This window comes from Gallinula chloropus (assembly GCF_964237585.1).
Source record: "Gallinula chloropus genome assembly, chromosome: 9".
In the NCBI taxonomy this organism is placed as follows: Eukaryota; Metazoa; Chordata; class Aves; order Gruiformes; family Rallidae; genus Gallinula; species Gallinula chloropus.
The window spans coordinates 2,712,170-2,732,479 of NC_140094.1; the positions used below are offsets into that span (position 1 = coordinate 2,712,170).

The following is a 20,310-nucleotide window of genomic DNA, read 5'->3' on the forward strand; positions in this document are numbered from 1 at the left end:
CTCCCTTTATTCAGGGATCTACAAGTTCTTTAGGAGTCTTAAATCTCGAGTCAAGGCTGAGAATTATCAGAGCTGACGCTCTGCAGCGAGTGCGCCAGGAGAAGCCAGGCGCTACCTGCCAACGTTTCTGGAGCGGCTGGAGGCTGCAGATTGGGAACAGATGAACACTCTTATCAAGGACACAGCGTTTTGACCCGCTCTGGGGAACCTTATTGTCAATTTTTCCCGCCTTGCCAAGTCACGGAGGAAGGATAAGCGACTGCAACCACAAAGAGAGCCATGAGGAGAGCCCCAAGGTCAAGTCACAACTGCCAGAACACACGTTTCTCTCTGAAGCAGGAGAAACCATGTTGGCTACAAAGCTGGTGGAAACCAAGAGGCACCTTCTTCATAAACTTCACGGAAGAACAGGAGAGGCCAATGCAGCTCATGCCACAAGGGTTCTGCTGGTGAAACACAAGGCTGGCAACTACACTACTGCTCTGTCCCTTGGTGTGAGACACAAGCTCTGCCTCCCATGAGGCTCCTTCAGGCTGTGCATCCCCAGAAGCTCTGAATTCCTGGCTTTCTGGTAATGGAAGAGCCCAAAATGGGAAAGTTCAGAGGGTTTTTATTTGTGTGGATAGATAAAGGAAGCAAACACACCTTGATAACCTCTTCCCTCGTGCGCAGCGGTCTGAAGGCTGCCCCCACAGGCAGGATGCACATTCTGTACCAAAGGCCTTAAATTTGACTGGGTTTGGTTAAAAATAAACTCTCTGGGTCAGCAGTGCTCCAGCTACAGCGACGTGTTCCACAGCCCTGCTTTGTACCCAGTCCCCTCAGGAGCGGGATCCCAGGGAAGGCTGGGCCAGAGGAGCCTGGGCTGGGCTGGTCCACGGGGCTCAGAGGATTTCCCAATTCTTTTTCATGGCAGTTGGTTAATTTTCAAGCTGAAAAGTGACCGGATGACTTCACTCTCCCAGGAAATGCCTGAGGCAGCTTTCCCTGAGGGCCCAGCCTGTTGATTTCCTGCCTGGAGCACCCAGGTGGGCACTTGTGGGTTTGGTTCACAGTTGGCAGCTGTCTGCATCCCTATCTCAGACAACAGATACAAAAGGGCAAAGGCTAAGCTGCTTTCAGGCCATTTCCCCCCATTCCTGTTAAAAAAACTGCACAAAGATGTTAACAATTTAGCAATGACATAGGTGCAACCCCCTCCCAGAGGCAATTCTTCAGGGGCAATTCCTGGGAGGGGAAGTGCTTTTTGGACACTGACTCCTGCTGCTGACCGGGCTTTGGAGAGCAGGGATGTCCACACACACAGACAGGCTGGAAAGGGCCAGTGTTACCCCCATCACTGGGATTTGCAGAGCACTTCCCCCTCCACCTTTGAGGCAACCACCAGACCTGAAATACCTTGGCAATTTCTTCTGCAGCCTCCTCAGGAAGGAGCACAGGTGAAATACCAGTGGGGCAGGGAGGCTGTGGAACGTTACTCCCTCTTCATGAGGCCCCGCAGAGTTTTGGAGGGGGGGGCGGGGGGCTGTGGAACGTTACTCCCTCTCTGCAAGGCACCACAGAGTTTTCCCACACTAAAGCAGCCCGTTCTGGGCTTTGGTTTCTCACAGTACCACATTTCAGTTTGGCACCAGCTGGAAGACAACCGTTTCACTCCTTCGGTTGAAGGGCACGCTGTAGGTACAGGCTCCAGCTCAACTCGGCTTCCTGTTGGGTTTTATCTTCAAATCATCAGGGGGGGGTGGGGGCAAAGCAACACAATTTACATGCCAAACCATCAGCTCCGTGCCAGCAAGCCTCGTTCTTCAAGGATCCCTTTCACATTCTCCACGATGGTCCACACTTCTGCCATGGCACCTTGACCTGTGGGGTGAGAAGAACGCCGCAGAGTGAAAAGCAGGTCTCGCCGAAACGACACGAGGCACGTGCTGCCCTCCTCACACCTCCTTGCTTCTCCACACTGCTGCAGAAAATGAGATGTAGGATGGTGGTATGGCACTGCAAAGCTCTCAGAGTTTCCCCCCCCTCTGCATGTTTCCTTGCCTGATGGAAAACAACAGTGGAAGGTAGAGGATCTGTTCGGTCCAGCTGAGCTGGGGTGTTGTGGCATGGCCAAACGCCATTGGGAGGTGAGAGGAGCATTGCGCTGAGTTTGCCTCAGAAGTGAGAAGCCTGAGCAGGAGCAGGAGCTCTTCAGACAAGGGAGAGAGGCAGGAAACCTCAAATAGCAACTTGTATGACCAAATAAGTACCCCACGTACTGAATCATCTCCAGAGGTGTCTAGCCCTGACATTTAACCCTTGACCGCAGAGGGAGCTACTGTCTTAGCTGACACTCCCCTAGGGGCAAGAGCATAACCAGCACCCCAAAATGTGTGTGGGTAGCAGCAAAACACCCTATTTCACCTCCTTTCTGCAGCATAAACATTCTGTGTGCTCAGCAGCTTTTTGGCTGTTGTCTATTAAAAAAACACTTGACAAATTCATACCACTTCCCCGACCCTGCTGGCAAGACCCACGTTAGAGAAAGCTGTCCTGGATAGACAGATAGATAAAATTAGATATAACTTGAAGATCTGTGATGAAGAACAACACTTTGGAAAGGTAAAAAGAATTGGGTTTCCCTGCAAAAGTGAGACTTGTTCTCTACTCCGCCTTTTCCATTCCAGGGAGTCAGAAGCACCTTCCACAGGCGGATTTGGGCCCTCCTAACCTAAAGGAGAGGAGCTGCAGCTGGCAGGTCCTGGTAAACAAAAGAAATTCCACAAGTGCCTCCGCTTGCTTTGGCAGAGCTACACCCTTGGAGAACATTTCCAAGGCCTTTGTCCTCCACCACCCAACTTCCTCAATGTCTTTGGTGTTTCCCAGCTGGATTTTTAGGCTTAGCAGAGTGAGATCTTGCTAAGCAGCCCGTCTTACAGCACAGCTCACGCCCACAGGTAGAAATCTCTCAGCATGCCAGACTCCAGAAATCCAGCCAAGGCCAATGAAGTTCCCAGCAGCTTGGAAATGTTTCTGCAAAGGCAAAGTGCTGCAGGCCCACGTGTGGCACAGCAAAGATGATTAAAGGCCTGGAGCATCTCCCCTGTGAGGAAAGGCTGAGTGAGCTGGGGCTGTTCAGCCTGGAAAAAAGAAGCCTGAGAGGGGATCTGATCAATAGTTAACAATATCTGAAGTGTGAGACACAGGGGGAAATGGCCAGCCTCTTCTCAGTGTCTGTGGGGATAGGACAAAGGCGATGGCCTCAAGTTGGAGCACAGGAAAAAACTTTCCCCCAGTATGGGGAAGAACTTCTTCCCAGTGAGGGTGAGGGAGCTCTGGGACAGGCTGCCCAGAGGATGTGGAGTCTCCTTCTCTGGAGATCTTCCAGCCCTGTCTGGACACCAACCTGTGTGACCTGTCCTAGGGACCCTGCTTTGGCAGGGGGTTGGACTCTAGGATCTCTGGAGGCCCCTTCAAACCCCTACAACTCTGTGACTCTCACAAAGCGCTCTCTGTATCGCAGCACATGGGTATCATCAGGGCCAACAGCCGGTGGCTTACACTGAACTATCCAATCAAGGAAACGTTTTAATTGTCAACTCAATTTAATTTGCTGTTCTAACTCTCAGCTGGACTCTATGTCTGGAAACACACACTTTCTAAGGAAGAAGAATTAATCAAGTACAGCTTGAGATGCAGCAATGGATTGGCAGTCTGGATCTGGCCCGTTTCAGGGGAGACTGGCTACCGGAGCGGAGGAAGATAAACCTCTTCTGGAGGAAGATAAGGTTCTTTTACAGCAAGCCAAACCACAGTGCCAACAGACAAAACTGAATCTCTTTTCTTCTGTGCCAGATGTGTGAGCTTTGCTACCTGCTGGGCAAACCCCTTTGTGGAAGAAACCCACAAAACTGAAATCAGGCTGGTGGGGGGGGAGGAAAAAAAGGAGGCCCAAGGGTGAAAGGGATGAAAAAATGAAGGGGGTGAAAGGAACAAAAGTCACTGGTGGAGACTGTCTTGGGTGTCCAGAGACCTTGAGGTGATACTGCTGTGCTGGTTTTGGCTGGGGTAATGTTAACATTCCCTGTAGTAGCCGGTACAGGGCTGTGTTTTGGCTTCAGTGTTGATAACCCAGAGATGTTTTCGTTCCTGCTGCGTAGCGTTCACACAGAGCCAAGGCCTTTTCTGCTCCTCACCCCAGTAGCTGGGCTGGGGAGGCAGAAGGAGTCGGAGGGGACATGGCTGGGACAGCAGACCAAAGGGATATTACATACTGTATGATGTCATGCTCAGCAATAAACCTGGGTGGGGGTGAGGCTGGGGACTACATGGTTCAGGGACTGGCTGGGCATGGGTCAGCTGGTGTTGAGCAATTGTTTTCATTTGTATCACTTGTCTTTCTGGGGTTTTATTTCCCTCTCTCTGTTAGTTTCCCTTTCACTACAAGTTCTTCTTATTGTAATAACACACATCTTTATCCCACTGATGAGCCTTCTCACTCTTACCCTTCCAATTCTCCCTTCTCATCCCACTGCGGGGCAGCGAGCAACCGGCTGCGTGTTGCTCAGCCGTCGGCTGGATTTAAACCACAACACCTTTGCCATCATTTTCCTACACACTGCCAGGAAAATCCCAGCATTTGCCAACAGGAAAATCTTGCTGTGAATTAATTGACTCACAAACACAACAAGAGACGAGTCAGATGTAGCTACTACTGCCCCAGCTTCCCATACCACCCCTCTCCCACAAGCTTCTCTGTGAGTTTGTTCTCACAGCAGAGACCGAATGTGAAGCGGCTCCCAAACAGCTGCTGCCCTAACGAGGTAACTCCCGATCAAGGCTGGTTTCCTTTGCCATTCTGAGCTACAAACCACAGCGATTCACACGCTGCCTCTCACGTGGCTCTCAAAACCCCGTCGCAAAAAGTGGCAACCCTCCCCTAGGAAAGGGGCAGGGCAGGGTGGCAGAAGGTGGGAGGCGTGTTCGTCACCCAACTCTAATCCGTTTGCCCTGTGAGGTAACTCTCAGGGTCCTTCTGCATCTCAGATCCCTGTCTGTGAAACAGGGGTGACCACCAACCACCCAGCCCTGCCTCGGGTGCAGGAACCTGCAGGAATAAGCACATTTACCATGAGGAGGCACTCAGCTGCTTACCACTGGAATAGAGATCCTAAACATGTCCTAAAAAAGATGAAGGGGATAAAATAAAGAACCAGGGAGTTATGCCAGATGGCCTTTCCACTTCTGCCAAGCCGTCTGCACCAAATGACCTCTTCTGGGTGTTTTGCCTTAGCAGCTATGTAAGAAATTTGATGTAATCAGGTCTAAAATCCCAGTGGATGCAGTGATTGTCTGGGAGAATTCAACCGATGCCTGATTTACTTGACTACACTTACCTAACTGTAAATATTTCTTAGTCTTCAGGTCCAAAACCAACATTCCCTAGAAGCATTGTGTCTACCTAAGAATTCAGAAACTGAGCCAGCCCCTGGATTTAACCATGAAGAACATCTCTAACATCCTGCCTTCACTACAGACTGTTTATGGGACTCCGAGAGAGTGGTTAAAATCCTGCTGCAGTTGGGGTTGTTACACAAAAGCAAGGGTGTGCTACTGTGCAGGGAGTAATAAATTCACTATTATGGTTTGAACTGGGTGATATTTTACTGACAGTTTGACCAAGAAAATGTAGATAAAAAAGGGAATCCATCCATGCAAATTGCTTGTATGAAAATCCTCCTCAAACCCCGGCAAAAGTCAAAATGCCTCTGTCCAAAGCAGCTCCTAAAGTACTGACAAACCCATCTTAGTAGTATTCCTTAGCGATGCGAGTTAAGCCTGAGCATGACAACTTTCCCTGCCCCATTCCTGAAGTGAATTCACAGAGGAGTCTGGAGTCAACCCCCCCAGATCAAAACTGGACTGAGAAGCCAAGAGGTATCCCAGACAACAACAAACAACAAATGTTAAAGGCACATCCAGCTACACCCTCAGCCACGTCTGCAAAGTGCTTATCCTCACCGTCTGCTCTCGGGGATAAGATATTATCCCTGTGCTAGCGATGAGGAACTGAGGCATGATGAAAGCAGCCCACAGTCACAATAGAGGGCAAGGTCAGGACACCCAAATCCCAGGCTGATAACGCTCACCGCAAAGCCTTCCTTCTCTTTGATCTGCTCGCTTCTTGAATGAGTATTTCTTTTCAGTATCAGGCCTATCTAACGGCTCATTTGAAAGCCTGGCTTGGATGGTCTCTTAAGACTACTTAAAAATTAATGAACAAGAATATTAGATACCAGCTAGCACAGGGCAAAGCTCCAGTTTGCTTCCAGAAACCCTGGCACAGTGAGCACTTGCTCCCTGCAGTCCAACAGCGTGAAGGCCACGCAGCAAAAGAATTGCAAGTCCCTCTGGGATAAGGAAAACGGGTAGAAGAGGTGTAAAAGGACTGACCTTCATCCCCACACACTAGTTTCTTCACCACACAGGGGACCTCTATGTAGCCAAAGCCTTTCAGCTGCTCCACCTGCTGTGCTGTGATGGGATGTTCCCACATGGCCGTGTTCATTGCCGGGCAGAAGAGCAGAGGTTTGCTCAGATCCCAAGCACGGATGACACAAGTCTGCAAGAGAAGCCAAGAGGTTCAGCTCTGAGATGGGATGCTTTGCCTCATTCTTTCCCAGCACCTTGCTGGCCAGAAGCGGCTTTCCCAGCCTGGGTATCGTTAGAGGGCTGAAAGCCTCAATTTGTCAGTGCAGCCGGACAAACCCACAGGGCTCACGATTAATTATTAGTCCAGCAAAGCTCAGCTCTGACGGATGAAGAGAGAGAGAGAGGAGAGAGAGGAGTGAGGCTACAAAGAGGATAGATCCCATCCTACTCCGGCTTGGGGCCAAGCAAGAAGCCCAATCGCTGGAGCAAACCAAGCTGGAACACCATGCATGCGGACTGCCAGCCCACGTGGGAGACCAAAAGAAGCTGAGGGGTGGCCACAGATCTTATCAGCCAAAGAGAAATCCCCAGGCACCACTTCAGATAAGGCAGCTGTAGAGCTAAATGCAGGAAGTTGGCCAAGTGAGTCTTTTTTTAAACGATATGGCAACTGCATCCGTAACTCCCTGCACGGGAGCTGCCTCCAGAGTACAAACACAGGATAACACGAACCCATCTGGGCTGCTGCAGAAGGTGCCTGCAGATTACAAGCCATCTAGCAGCTCCTGCGTGCTACAGGGAATCCTATCTGACTCCTTGGTAACACAGAGCTTCCAGATAACCCAGCGTCACCTCGCTGCCTCGAGAAGATAAAGGCTGGTTGCCCTTAACGCGACACCCATCAGTTTCCCTAGGCTTAGTGGCATTTAAGTCATGCCAAACGGAGCTTCCCAGGTGGCCAGAGGATCTCTGCTCAGATCAGAATACTCAGGAGAACCGTGCCCATCCTCTTTAACACCCTGTGATCTGAACCCTTCCCAGCACAGGAAAGTCTGCTAGAATCTGTTCTGACTTGCCAACCAGCATCTCCAGCGCTTGTTTTCCTTTGCTGGAGCTACCTCTCTTCCCTCCTCAGGGCTCTGTGAAAAGACAGGCAGGACCTTGTGAAGCCGCGCGTCCCTAACATCTCTCCCGAGCCCTTCCCTCTGCTTCCACCGTCACATCTGTAGTACCAAGGGAGCCAAAAAGGCCAAGACATTGTGCCTCCCACAGCTTCTGGCTTCTCTCAATCTCCAGCTATCTGCTCACACAAAGGAGGCCTGTTCCTCTGGGCCTATTTTGTTCATTTATAGGCACTCTCTCTTACCTGAAGAGCTAAGCTGGTGATGCGGGGCTCCACAGCTGGAGCTGACACCCTGATCTCTAGCTCTGGCCTCCTGGCATTTCTGAAGGTTGAGGCACCATAGCAACATTTGCAGATCTGCAGCTTCCTGGCAGATCTTTTGGGTGGTTGATGCTTATGATGTCTCCTAATGTCTGGGCACAAAGCATTCAGCCCTATCACCAGAGAGGCACGCTGGCTTTTAATATGGTTTCTGATTAACCTTTTAGCCAGAGAACCTTTAATACCAGAAAAAAACCCCAAGCCTGAACAAGCCAAAAACCCCTATAGCTGAAACTGGAAGGTAAGTAAGTGTGAGCACGTCTGAATTTCTGTGCTATGCAGCTAGGTGAGGTAGCAGGAAGTAAACAGCTTTATCTGATCTCACAGGTGTCTTTCCAGATTGCATCTAAAAAATGCAGAGAGGAACTCAAAAGCCAGCGCGAGGGTGTGCGCACGCGTGTGTGTAGAGATGCATGACGGAGAGAGGGAAGAGGTATGCTGCCCATTGAGGGAAAGCAGGACAGGCCCGAAGCAGGGAGCAGGAAGTGAGGGAAGAGATGGACAGAGCCAAGGAGCGGAAAGTGGTGGAGGTTGAGGAAGGAAAGAACAAGTGTTTGAGAAGGGATAGAGGAACTGTAACGGAGGAAGAGACACTGCAGCGTCCCAAGCGGGAGCAGAACATGCAAATGTCACTGTTCTCAGTACTGCAGAAGCTTCAGAGTTTCCATGAAAGAAATGAAAGGTCAGACACTGTTAACGCTGGGAGGCATGAGAACTCTCAGGCAGCGCTCTGGCTACTCACCAGCAGGTTGTCACAGATGCCGTTGGCGAGCTTTGCCAGGGTGTTTGCATCGAGAGGTGCCACCACCATGAGGTCAGCCCACCGCCTGAGCTCGATGTGCAGGACTGGGTCCGAACGACCTTTCCACAGCTGGGGGTGAGACAAGAGGCAGATTAATGCTGTGAGCAACTGGCACTTATCAATCCATGAGTAACCACTGTGTAAGCTGAAGGGGGAAGACTCACACTCACGTCCAGTGAGATCTGACAGCATGGAGAATCAGGGGCCGGACACACAGTGCTCGTGTTTCCCATCTCCCCCTCCCCCAGCGATGGCCGTGTCACTGCTGACGGCACCATCACGCTTAGTGCTCTTGGTATCCCACAGAAGCAATTCACATATCCAACAGCAGCAGATCTCAGCTCACAGGAAAGAGCTTTCTCCACCCAATTCCCATTCCCATCATCCCACAGCTTCAGAATTGCTCCTAAGAGCTCCCATGGCACAGAGCGTATCTCAAGGGAGTCCCAGTCTTTTTCTTTAAGGGCTCAGTTTAACCACGAAAGCATCAAGAGAAGGAGCAAACAGCATCGGGTGCTTAATCCCCAGAGGACACACACAACCACAGGCCAGCAAGAGGTGCATCAGGGCCACAAACTGTTCCTTCTCTGAGTCAATGGAAACCACAACAAAAAGACAGCATCCGGAAAACCGTCGTTCCTTGACACCTTTCCCAGCTCCTCCACTCATGTCTGTTTGTTTTCTAGAAGCACTGAAAATTGTAGGCTTATCTTCAGAGTAAAATCTCTCACAAACGGATGCTGAGCAGGTTTATTTCCTACACCCTATAGGAGGGTTTATTTCCTACACCCTGTAGAAGAGAGTGTTAGGAGGTTCCCATGCCTGCTTTGCAGCGTGCTCAAAGCCTGACCAGCACCTCTTTATCACCCCACCAAGGGTTCCCTAGAAACACTCACACTCAGGGACTCTCAAAGTATGTCAGCCAAAGAGAAACAGCAGTTTTACAGGGTTAGAGATGGTCACAGGCCTGACAACCGAGCTGTCCCTTACGGGAATGGTTCCCCTGTATGTGCCTGAGCACAGACACGGACAAACACCACTCCCACCTCTCCGACTTCCAGCCACCAGTCACACTGGTGGATGACATCGCCGGGTACCTCTGCACCACTACACCAGGGTGGCCCTACCAGCACAAGGGACCCTGACCAGGCACCTGGCTGAGTTTTAAAGCAGCGTGGGCAGCGTTGCGAGCGTCAGCGACGGCTGCAGATTGCAAACACGCAGTGCTAAGGAGATCTCAGCCGCTGCCTTTGCGACAAGTATGAGTCATGACAAGCACCAAACACCCTCACCACGACTCTGCAGTGGCTTTACTTGACACTTCCTGACACTCCTTTCAGAGCTGCAGATAGCGGCTGAGCCCCGGGTGGTGACAGACCACTTCTACCCTCACTGCCTGCTGCAAGTCTGCTAGGGCCGGCCGAAATCGCCTGCTACGGGCAGGGTTCTTCCTCATTTCCAGCACAATTAGACCCATGTTCTTTGAAAGCCGTATTCCCAAGCATACACTGCTGGAACAAAGAAGTGACTCTGGGCCCATGATTAAAAAATAAATGAATTAATCTCTTGTAAAGATAACTTCGAGGAACCCTGAACACTTCTATTTGCTGCTCAGCACTTGAGCAACCAATCTGCCTGGGAGCCTGCTTTTTCCCCCTCTGAAGCGTGACCCATTGGCCTTCTGGAAGCAGAAGACACGAGCACGTGACAGAACTACTTGAATTACAAAACACGTGGCTAGTGAGGACAACAACCGTTGAGGTTTAACAACACCAAGGGTAGAGTGTTGCACATGGGACATAACAACCCCGAGCAGCGCTACAGGCTGGGGGCTGAGCAGCTGGAGAGCTGTCAGGCAGAGAAAGACCTGGGGGTGTTGGGTGCCTGCGACTGACCACGAGCCAGCAGTGTGCCTGGATGGCCAGGAAGCCCGACAGCATCCTGGCTTGTGTCAGACACAGCTTGGCTAGCAGGTCTGGAGAAGTGATTGTGCCCCTGAAATCGACACTGGTGAGGCTGCACCTCGAGTGCTGTGTCCAGTTCTGGGCTCCTCACCATAAGGACACTGAGGTCCTGGAGTGAGTCCAGAGAAGGGCAACCAGGCTGGGGAAGGGGCTGGAGGGCAAATCCTCTGAGGAGCAGCTGAGGGAGCTGGGGGTGTTCAGCCTGGAGAAGAGGAGGCTGAGAGGAGACCTTATCACCACCTACAGTGACCGGACAGGAGGGTGCAGAGAGGTGGGCGATGGTCTCTTCAGCCAGGGGACAGGAGATGGGACAAGGGGAAATGGCCCCAAGCTGCCCCAGGGCAGGGTCAGATCAGATGTAAGGGAAAAGTTCTTCCCTGAAACAGTTCTGGGGCTGTGGCACAGGCTGCCCAGGGAAGGGATTGAGTACCCACCCCTGGCTGTGTTTAACAGATGTGTAGATGAGGTGCTCAGGGATGTGGTTTGGCACAGGACAGGAACAGTTGGACTCAGTGATCTTAAAGGTCTTTTCCAACCTAGTGACTCTGTGCTTCTGTGACAGGACAGCAGTCTCTGCAGTCTCCAGAGGAAGAACAACTCACCTGCCATTCATCCTCATCGCTGTAGAGGGTGACAGGAATCTCCTGGGCATGGTAGAAGTGCTTCGCTCGCTCAGTAGTGACCACCTTCACTTCGAGCTAATTGGAAAAGACAGAGAGAGTATGAGTTAGACTGGAGGACAACCTGTAAAGCTGGGTACAGGAGGAGGGCTCGAGCACTGAAGACTTTGAAAGCTGCATGGATTCTCAGAGGGCATTTCCCTCCTGTACTCACGTGCATAACTGCACCTAGCCACACCTGAAAGATCAGGCCACTGAAAGTGTCCAAGGTAGCCAATGACTAAGTTCACACCACCCTAAAATGGAGAGGTGATTAGGCACTGCCTGCCAAACATGTTCACGTGGCCAGTTCACAGCAGGGACAGCAGAGAGGACAGAGCCAGTCAGAACGAGACGTGGTACCGCACAGAAGAGACAAGAAGAATGAACAAATCAAACTGCATGAAAGATGCCCTTTAATCTCCAGAGACGCCCGCCAAAGGGAGCAGGAGAGCATCTTGCTTCAGTGGATTTTCTTAATCGCAGCCCAGAGGAGTGCCAAGGGGTGGCATGCTTGTGTGGCACTTCCAGGATCGCTCTTCCCACACTCAGAGCCAAGAGGAAGCTCTCTGCCAGGGAAAGCATGGTGCTGAGCCATCAAAAGTCCTGCTGAGGGACAAGCTGGTGAGCTGGGGCTCGGCACTGCCAGCACAAAGCCAGCCCACCTCTGCTGCACAAGAGAGAGCGGCTTAGGAAGATAAAGTACCATTTCTTGGTCAAACAAACCGTGTCATGCACCTTTCTCGGTCTGTTTTGGTCTCCCTCTCTCTCAATGACATCCTGGTGACAAAGGTGGTAGTGGCTGTAGCTACAGACTACTGGACACGGCCTTTCACAACCACGTTAATCAGACTTGCTCTGGCCAGAAGTAAAAATACCAGAAGCAAGTCAGGGTTCTGCCCCCCAGCGAGGCTGCCTTATCAAGGTAAGGCATTGGAAAAGGAAAACCTCTGTGTACGCTGGGGGGATGCAGCTCAGGCCACCCATTTGTTATTGGCCATCTTCAACCTCCGAGTGGTTCATGGTGCTGTGAGAGATGGGGAGCAGCAACAACTCCCTGCTTGAGAACTGCACCCTGAGGTACAGAACCACTGACAGCCTCTGCGTGCTCCTGCTAACACAGACTGCTGAAAACCTCCAACCCCCACGAAGCTATCTGCAGCGGCAGCAGCGGTCGAAGTGACAAAACATGTTAACCTATCTCCCCAACTATCTATTCAACTGGAAAGGAGGAGGAGTATTGATTATCTGTACCCTAAGCAAACCAGATAACAGCTGAGAGCAGTGGAAAATCCCAGCTTATTGGGGTCTTTGGGAATTTTTTTTCCCCATTTCCTGAAGGAAAAATAATGGGAAAACATAGCTGCACGTAACACTGGTGTTTGGTACAGTATGTTCTTTGCCTCTTCGAAACATCTGCTGTTTTTCAAGTGACCCTAACTTGGAATCCCAGCTGTGCTTCTAGTGCTTTCGAGTGTGAAGATAGTACTCGCAGCAATCAACCGCACTGTTTCCACATTGCCCTCACCTCACAGGAAGCTCTTCGGAGCCAAGCAGCGACACCCGCAAGGGCGTTAAGGCTGCTCTCTGCTGCGCCAAGGGCTTCACTGGGGTGTTCACCCTGCTCTCTGCTATGCCAAGGGCTTCATTGGGGTGCTCACCCTGCTCTCTGCTGCGCCAAGGGCTTCACTGGGGTGTTCACCCTGCTCTCTGCTGCGCCAAGGGCTTCACTGGGGTGTTCACCCTGCTCTTTGCTATGCCAAGGGCTTCACTGGGGTGTTCACCCTGCTCTCTGCTGCGCCAAGGGCTTCACTGGGGTGCTCACCCTGCTCTCTGCGGCGCCAAGGGCTTCACTGGGGTGCTCACCCTGCTCTCTGCTATGCCAAGGGCTTCACTAGGGTGTTCACCTCGCAATCTGCAAGATACTACTGATTTGGTGATTTTAAGAGAGGGACGTGCAGGTTAAAGGGGGCCGCCTGCGCGCTGGAACGGTACCCGTAAGGCCAGGTCTGTGCCAAAAGCTTTCAGCAGCGATGTTTGCTAGTGGTATTCTTAATTTTAAGGTTAGCCATAATGCTGGAAGGATTTTTAGATGGCACAACTCTACCTCATGGCATATTTTGTCACTTGCTACTTCTGTTGCAACATTGTTCAAAACATTCTCACCTAGACAACAAATACCCCTCTGAAGCTAAAAAATGCCCCCACAAAACCCATTCTGCTTTTTAATCTATTTTTTAAGACAGTTTCATCACCATCTCCAGTCTTTAAAAAAGAAACAACTTATTTCTTCAGAGCATGAGCCCAGGAACAGGGAGTAGCCACCTATCAAGCACTGCAGCCAACCCACTACAAGCTAGAGCATACCAGCAGGATGCATCCAAGGACTCTGAGCAGTGGTGACTCCACCACTCCACCCTGGAAACGCCATCAGTTAGAACTCCATCAGTTAGATACTCACCCTAGTTAAGGTTTTCTGCTGGGGTGGGCACCTGGATCCCTTGTTACAAGTAGTCTCTCTCAAGATCACTTCAGCCTATGTTGGTTTTAACTTCTACTTACCCAGTGTGCTGCCTGTTTGCCGGTGGTTCTACCACTGCTTAAACAGTAAAGTCAGTCGAGCCACACTCAGACTCCTTCTGGGAGAGAGTTTAAACTACCTACCCAGAAGTTCAGATGACATCCCACAGTTTCAAGAGCAATACATTTCACCCATAGGAAAGTTTGCCGTTTCCCTGTTTTTATGGCTAACCGAGATCCTGCCAACGTGGTTTCTGTCACTATGTTCCTACCAGGCCACTCCAAAGTCCTTGGTATCAGCCTGAGACAACACAACGAGCATAGCACAACCCGGAGAGTTACCCACGGTGGTGGGAGTTACCCAGTGGGCTTTAGATCAGGCCTTGAAATCACATCAGGAATGAGTAAATAATTTAAGTTAACAGATTAAGTACCAGGATCGGGTACTTCACGTTCACTTTTTATGCAACAAAAGCCTAATACTAGCAGGCACAAAGCCTGCAACAGATGTCACAGCACCTCTGGACCTCCACACAGAATTCAGGTCCAGTTTTTAATTATGAATCAAATTCTCAGAGAGAAGGGACGCGACTGGCCTAGATTCCTACAGCAGGTGTCCTGGTTTCGGTCAGGATGGAGTTAACTTCTTTAGTAGCAGTGGCTGGAATGCTGTGTTTGAGAGTTAAAATGAAAGCAGTGCTGATAACACCCTGATGGGTTTAGTTGTGGTTAAGCAGTCAAGGACTTTCTCAGCTCTTCATATTTCTCTATTAATGAGAAGGGAGGAGCAAAGCCAGGACAGGTGACCCAAACTAGCCAAAGAGAGTATTCCATGCCAATTACATCATGCTCAGTATAAAGGGGGGCTGATGGGAGGAGGAGGGGTGGCTCCAGGACGCGTGGTTTTTGGGGGACGGTTGGGTTCCGGGACGGCTCTGGGTGGCACGGCCTGAGTTGTGGGTTCAGTGAGAAACTGCATTGTGTATCAACAGCTTCATATATTTTTGCTCTAAGGTCCTGTTAGCATTGTTATATTTTATCTTTCTGCTAATTTAGTAAACTATACTTATACCAACCCACGGGCCTTTGGTTTCTTGGTTTTGGGGTTGTTATTTGCCCCTTTTCCCTTCCCTTCCCTCACACCCCCCACACTTCTCCCCATCCTCTTTTCCTTTAAAGAGCAGACAGCTGCGTGGATCTCGGCTCTCAGCCGGGGTAAAACCACGACACGGGTCATTGGCACCCTTCCTGTCACCTACAGAGAAGGGTGTTCCAAGCACCAAGAGCAAAGGAAAAGAGACAGCAGCAACGTCAATCTGAGGCCAAGGATCAGAAGATGCCTGTCCTGCACCCCTCAATGACAAGGAAACAAGGTCTTGTCACCCCCTTGCCTTGGCATCGCTACTCCCTGGCCCAGTTCGGGGCCTCTGGCATCACTAATCACCTCAGCTCAAGTACTAAATTACCAGAGGCCCCTCTTTGCAACCCACAATTCCAGCACAACTGGCAAGAACAGGCGCCTAACAGCTCACCGCACCTCCGGTACCCTGTGCAGCCTGGATATTAACAGCAACCGGACACTTCAGAGTTACCCGGGGATCGCACGCTGCTTCATTTCTTGAAAGCTAAAGGTTACCTATGTTTTCCTCTGACTTTACTCACACGTGTTCCTCCCTGCCTGTAGTCACTAGTGGCCTCTGCTGGACACCTAAGTTACTCCAGACAATAAACTAGTTAGTTCGAGGGGTTTTTTCCCAAGTAAAAAAGCACAGGCACATAAAACAGGTCTCTTTTTTCTACTGCTGTTTGTTACAAGACCTGGTTTCCCTCTGTTGGTCAGCCAGCAGCGTCTGTCACTGCTAACTCCATGTCTCACCTATGAGGAACCTTGAGGTCCTTGTGAAGGACTGTGTCCCTCAACAGATGCCTGTACCAGCGGCTGTCTGTCTCCAACATCGCTGAGATATTGCACCCCTGCAATTACTGCTACTCTGTGATAAAGGGGACTTGCTAATAAGATGCTTGTAAAGGGTGAAGGAAGACTTGCTGACAGGATGAAGTGCCACAGTGAATGTGTCAGGGCATGACCTTGCATAAACGATGTCTTGTTTGAACAGCTCGTTTTTAGTAATTTAAAGCAAACCCAGGACTGATAAGGAAGAAACATCAATTGGGACAGAAGTTTGAGTCTAACATCATATTTCATTAAATTATGCACTCAAGGACTATGTGCCCTGTGAAAATTAAATGATTTCTTTGAGGAGTTCCAGTCCTCATCAGTCTAACGAACTCCTTATCTGTTCAATGAATTCCTTGCTTGACTCATAATTGGTCATAAATTCAGGCAAAGCATTTCACTGTGGCTACTCCGAGCTCCCCCGTGTCTCTGAAGGCATACAAAACCAGCTGGAACCAAACCTGGATCAGAGTCAAGGGATAACTGAGTCTGCACAAAACAGAAGGTTACTTGCAGTGACAAAGAGGAGCCGTCTGACTTCATCCCCACCACCCTCAACGACCACCACCAGACAGCAGTGTGCCTGAGCAGTGAAGAGGAGGTGCAGAGGAGATTATGGAAATCACTTCTTGGAACTCATTTTAATACAAAGCAGCGACAGGTCATGAATATGTACAGGTATATGAGGTAACCTAATGAATGAGGATCATTGAACTGAACATAACCAAGAACTGCCACGCTGGGGTGCATGTCTGGGGTGAAGCAACCCCCGTGCACCCAGTGCTGACAACCAGCAGCTAACAGAATCCCCCACCTGACGTGAACTCGCTTCGGACTGATGGGATGCTGCAGCTCTGAGATGGCAGCTATTGAACCTTTCCTTTTCCCATCTTTCTCTCTCTCTCTCTTTCTTCCATCTCTGTGAATTTTGATGTAACTATTAAATCTCTTTTTTGGTTTTTTGTATGGCATCTGACCTCATTTGTATCTTAATCTCACTCTGGGAATAACAACAAATCCCCTCAGACCGGACCTTTCTGGTTTGGGACAGTCCTCATTAAGAGGTTTTGAGTTCTGGAAAGCAGCACCTACACCTGCAGCCAGATTGGATGCTTTGACTGACAAGGGCATATTCCAGAAAAAAAAAAAAAAAAGACAAGGATCTAGTCAATCATTTTTGAGAAAATGAAGGAAGCTGAACTGAACAATGCTACTTTCATTTTCCAGAACCTAAATGCCTGCCCAGGAACAGCTACTGCCCTTAAAAGCAGACTGAAAGCTAACCCTTGAGTACAAGCTGGACGGGGGGGAAAATAGACATTGAGAGACTCAGGAATGGAGATAAGAACAGGGAGAGATCATTCTGCAGTCAGCATCACAGGCAGAACAGACCCAACACAGAATAAAGGACAGAAACTCTGTAATTAATGGCACTGCCCTGCACCCCCAGTGACACCAGAGTCGGGTGATGAGAAGCAAAACCAGATCTTAAAGCGGCTCCCCCTACCCCTCCCTTCTCAGCAGGCTTCACTTCAGTCAGGATTTCACTCCCTTCTTCCCCCTATTGTGGCACAGGCAGGGGCAGAGACTGGGGGAATGGGGGTTTCGGTCGGTTCCTCATGAGATGTTTCCTTCTTAGCTGGGGGGGTATTCCACATCCCCTTTCCCTGCTGCACTGTGGGGTCCCACCCATGGCAGACAGTCCTCCATGAACTTCTCCAGTGTGAGTCCTTCCCATGGGCTTCAGCCCTTCCCCAGCTGTCCCAGTGTGGGTCACTGCTACGGGTGCAGTCATCAATCACAGAACTCCTCTCAGTCCCTCAGGCCCAGACAGCTCCAGCCTGGTCCCTCACCCCGAGTCACAATTGCCCCAGGAAACCTGCTCCAGCACAGATCTCTGTCTCTCTCGCTCATCTCTGTCTCTCTCTCTCCACCGGCTGCAAGTGCTGGCAGGGAGCTTCCAACACAGGTCACAGCATCTCCTGTCTGTCTCCCCCTGCTCAATCCAGTGTGGGGCCTCTCCACGGGCTGCAGGGGGGGTCTGGGCCTGTTCCACGGGCTGTGGGGGGACACCCGCTCCACCATGGGTTTCTCCAGGGGCTGCAGGGGCATCTTTCTCTCCAGCACCTGGGGTGTCTCATCCCCCCTTCCCTGGCCTTGGTGCCTGCACAGCTCCTCACACCTTCTCACTCCCTTCTCTGGGGCACAGAGCAGCTGCTGGTGGGTTTTTCTCCTCCCTGTGACTCCAGAGGCGCTGTGACCATGGCTGATGGGCTCGGCCTTGGGCAGCAGCGACTCCGGCCTGGAGCCGGCCGGTGTTTGCTCTGTGGGGCTGCAGAGAGCTGCTGGCTGCTCCTTGCAGCAGCCGCCCCCACAGCTCCCCTTCTCCACCAGAAACCAGCCAGGCAAAACTACAACATCCTTCCCCCGACCAACTTTCAAAGGAAAAGGCTCAAAGCCAGAAGGCATTTTTCTTCCCAACCCATCCAACCTCTCCCAGAAAGGAGAAAGAAGCCAACACAAATTTTATGAGACTTCTACTCACCCCAGGGATCTTCAGCAATTCAGCAATGAGCAGAGGCAGCTTTAGAGCAGCGACACTTCCTGTGACACCCACCAGGACATGGGTTGTTTTCTGTGGCACCACTGAGCTGTCTTCTGTGGGACCCCCTGGTTCTGGCTGGGAGCAGGGCTCCATGCTCTGATCAAACTCTACAAGCACAGAAGACCAAAGCTGATTGACTAATAGTGACTCCAAGGGAGGGCAGCACAGCAGGGCTCTGGCACTGACACATTCCTGAGGGCACAGATTTAAGCCTGGACTACACGGGACCCAAAATAATTCAGTGCAAGGATGAATTAATTAAGATAAGGGCTCTTATCTGCAAAGCTCTCAAGCATCAGCAGACCTCTAAGTGCAGCAGTGGTCTACTCCTCCCATTTAATAACAATTTTCTTTTGGGATGGGGTAAGCAGAAAGCTAAAACCTACATGGAGAGGCCCCAAAATGGTTTCGATAAAGCCCACAGCCCATAAAGCAAAGATACACTCCCACATGTACAACACTGTCTAGAATTTACCATAAATGAACCTTTGACACCGACTGTTGGGAAGACACACAACCCCCAGCTGAGCCTGTCTCCCTTCACGTCCTCTGGTAAGTAGTAAGTGCAGGGAGACAACCACTCAAAATTTTGGAGCCCTGAAGAAAACCTTAACATCTCCCTTCCTATCATATCTCTACACATTTTCAGCAGTGCTGGGAATGACTCCCTAGCAGATGGAAGGAAAACACCCAAAGCAATGAAAGGGACGAAGGTGGTGACCTCCACCGGGCAAAAACACCTTCTCAGGGACACACCGGTCACAACTGCTCGCTGGCTTCAGGGTGTGTGTATCAGCTTGTGCTTCTCCAGGTGCTGGCTCGCAGGAACAGGCAGAGGCAGGGGAACACAGCAGGCGAGGCGACACCAGCGCTGCTCTGCCCGTTCTGCCGCAGCGAATTAAACCCAACCCAAGGCGGTCACGGCAAGGAGAACACCCGCTTCCCTACGGCTGGCTGGGTGGCAATTAATTCACTGTCACGAAAGCATCTCAAAGCCCGGGGAGCGAGCCTCGGCAGCGTGGTGTCCCGGGCCGCGCTCCCCCGTTACCCGGGCGGCGGCTGAGCGTCCCGGTGGCAACACGCGGCTCCCCAGCCCCCTCTGTTACTCCACCGGCTTCGCAACCCGGCCGATGCGCTGAGAGCGGCTTCGAAAAAGCCGCTGAGGCACCGAGAAACGCCGGGGGGGGCTCCAATGCGCAAGGAAACGGCGTTTCCCTACCGGCGGAGGAAAGGGGAGCGATCGCTCCCCGCGCTCCAGCCCCGCGGACGGCAGGGGCCTGGCCGCGGCCTACTCCCGCCCGGGCCTGGCCTCTGGGTGCCCGCCGTCGCCTGGCAACGACGGCGTGACCCTTCCGCGCGCCGGAAGACGAAGGGCATTGTGGGAAATATAGTCGGTTTCTCCCTCCCTCCTGCCTTTGCGCATGCGCGCTGAGGCGGCGCTTCCTGACCGGCCCGTTTTCCCGCCGCGCAGGCCGGGGGCGGGGGGGACGCGCGGGTGTTGCCCCCACCCCCAGGGGCAGCGGGAGCCCGGCAGGGGCGGCTCGGGGGGAGAAGGGAAGGCTCGCTGCGGGGCGCAGGGCGGGGGTCCCGGGGGCTGAGGGCGGGGGCAGCTGCCCCATCCTCCCTGGAGGCTTGGGGGGCGGCGGTGAGACCCTGCCTGGCGGAGGGAGAGCGGGGCGGGGAGCCACAGAGGCCCTCGGAGGGCCGCAGAGCCTCCCTGGGGTACTACAGAGCCCCCTCCGCGGTGCTCTCAGCAGCGGGAAAGGCAAGAGGGCTCTCCCCAGCCAGCTCTGGGATGATCCACCTCTTGAGTAAAACCCCTTGATCCCCCCCCTGGGCCAGAGACACCCCCTCCCCCAGCCCTGGCAGCACCCAAGCACCAGCTTCCCCCCGCCCCCATGGTGGGGGGCTCCAGCAACACATCAGTCAACCCCTCACAGCCACA

At 51.8% G+C, this 20,310-nt stretch overlaps 1 protein-coding gene across 1 annotated transcript; it reads right to left on the reverse strand.

Moving 5' to 3' along the window:
• Positions 1–234: 234 nt before the first annotated feature.
• Positions 235–19,644, reverse strand: PPCDC (phosphopantothenoylcysteine decarboxylase). The gene is made up of 6 exons (XM_084267880.1): positions 19,585–19,644; positions 18,306–18,472; positions 11,227–11,322; positions 8,601–8,729; positions 6,436–6,604; positions 235–1,863 (listed from the first exon to the last, which is right to left on the reverse strand). The coding sequence occupies exons 2-6, from the start codon at positions 18,456–18,458 to the stop codon at positions 1,778–1,780; spliced, it is 633 nt and encodes a 210-aa protein (XP_084124006.1). The 5' UTR covers positions 18,459–18,472; positions 19,585–19,644; the 3' UTR covers positions 235–1,777.
• Between the last annotated feature and the right edge of the window lie 666 nt (positions 19,645–20,310).

Excerpts from the sequence above, each read along its gene's own strand:
- PPCDC (XM_084267880.1), bottom strand. The coding sequence starts at position 18,458 with ATGGAGCCCTGCTCCCAGCCAGAACCAGGGGGTCCCACAGAAGACAGC. Across the intron at positions 8,730-11,226 it reads GCGATGAGGATGAATGGCAG|CTGTGGAAAGGTCGTTCGGA; the intron begins GTGAGTTGTTCT and ends TCTCACCCCCAG. Across the intron at positions 1,864-6,435 it reads ACTAGTGTGTGGGGATGAAG|GTCAAGGTGCCATGGCAGAA; the intron begins GTCAGTCCTTTT and ends CTCACCCCACAG.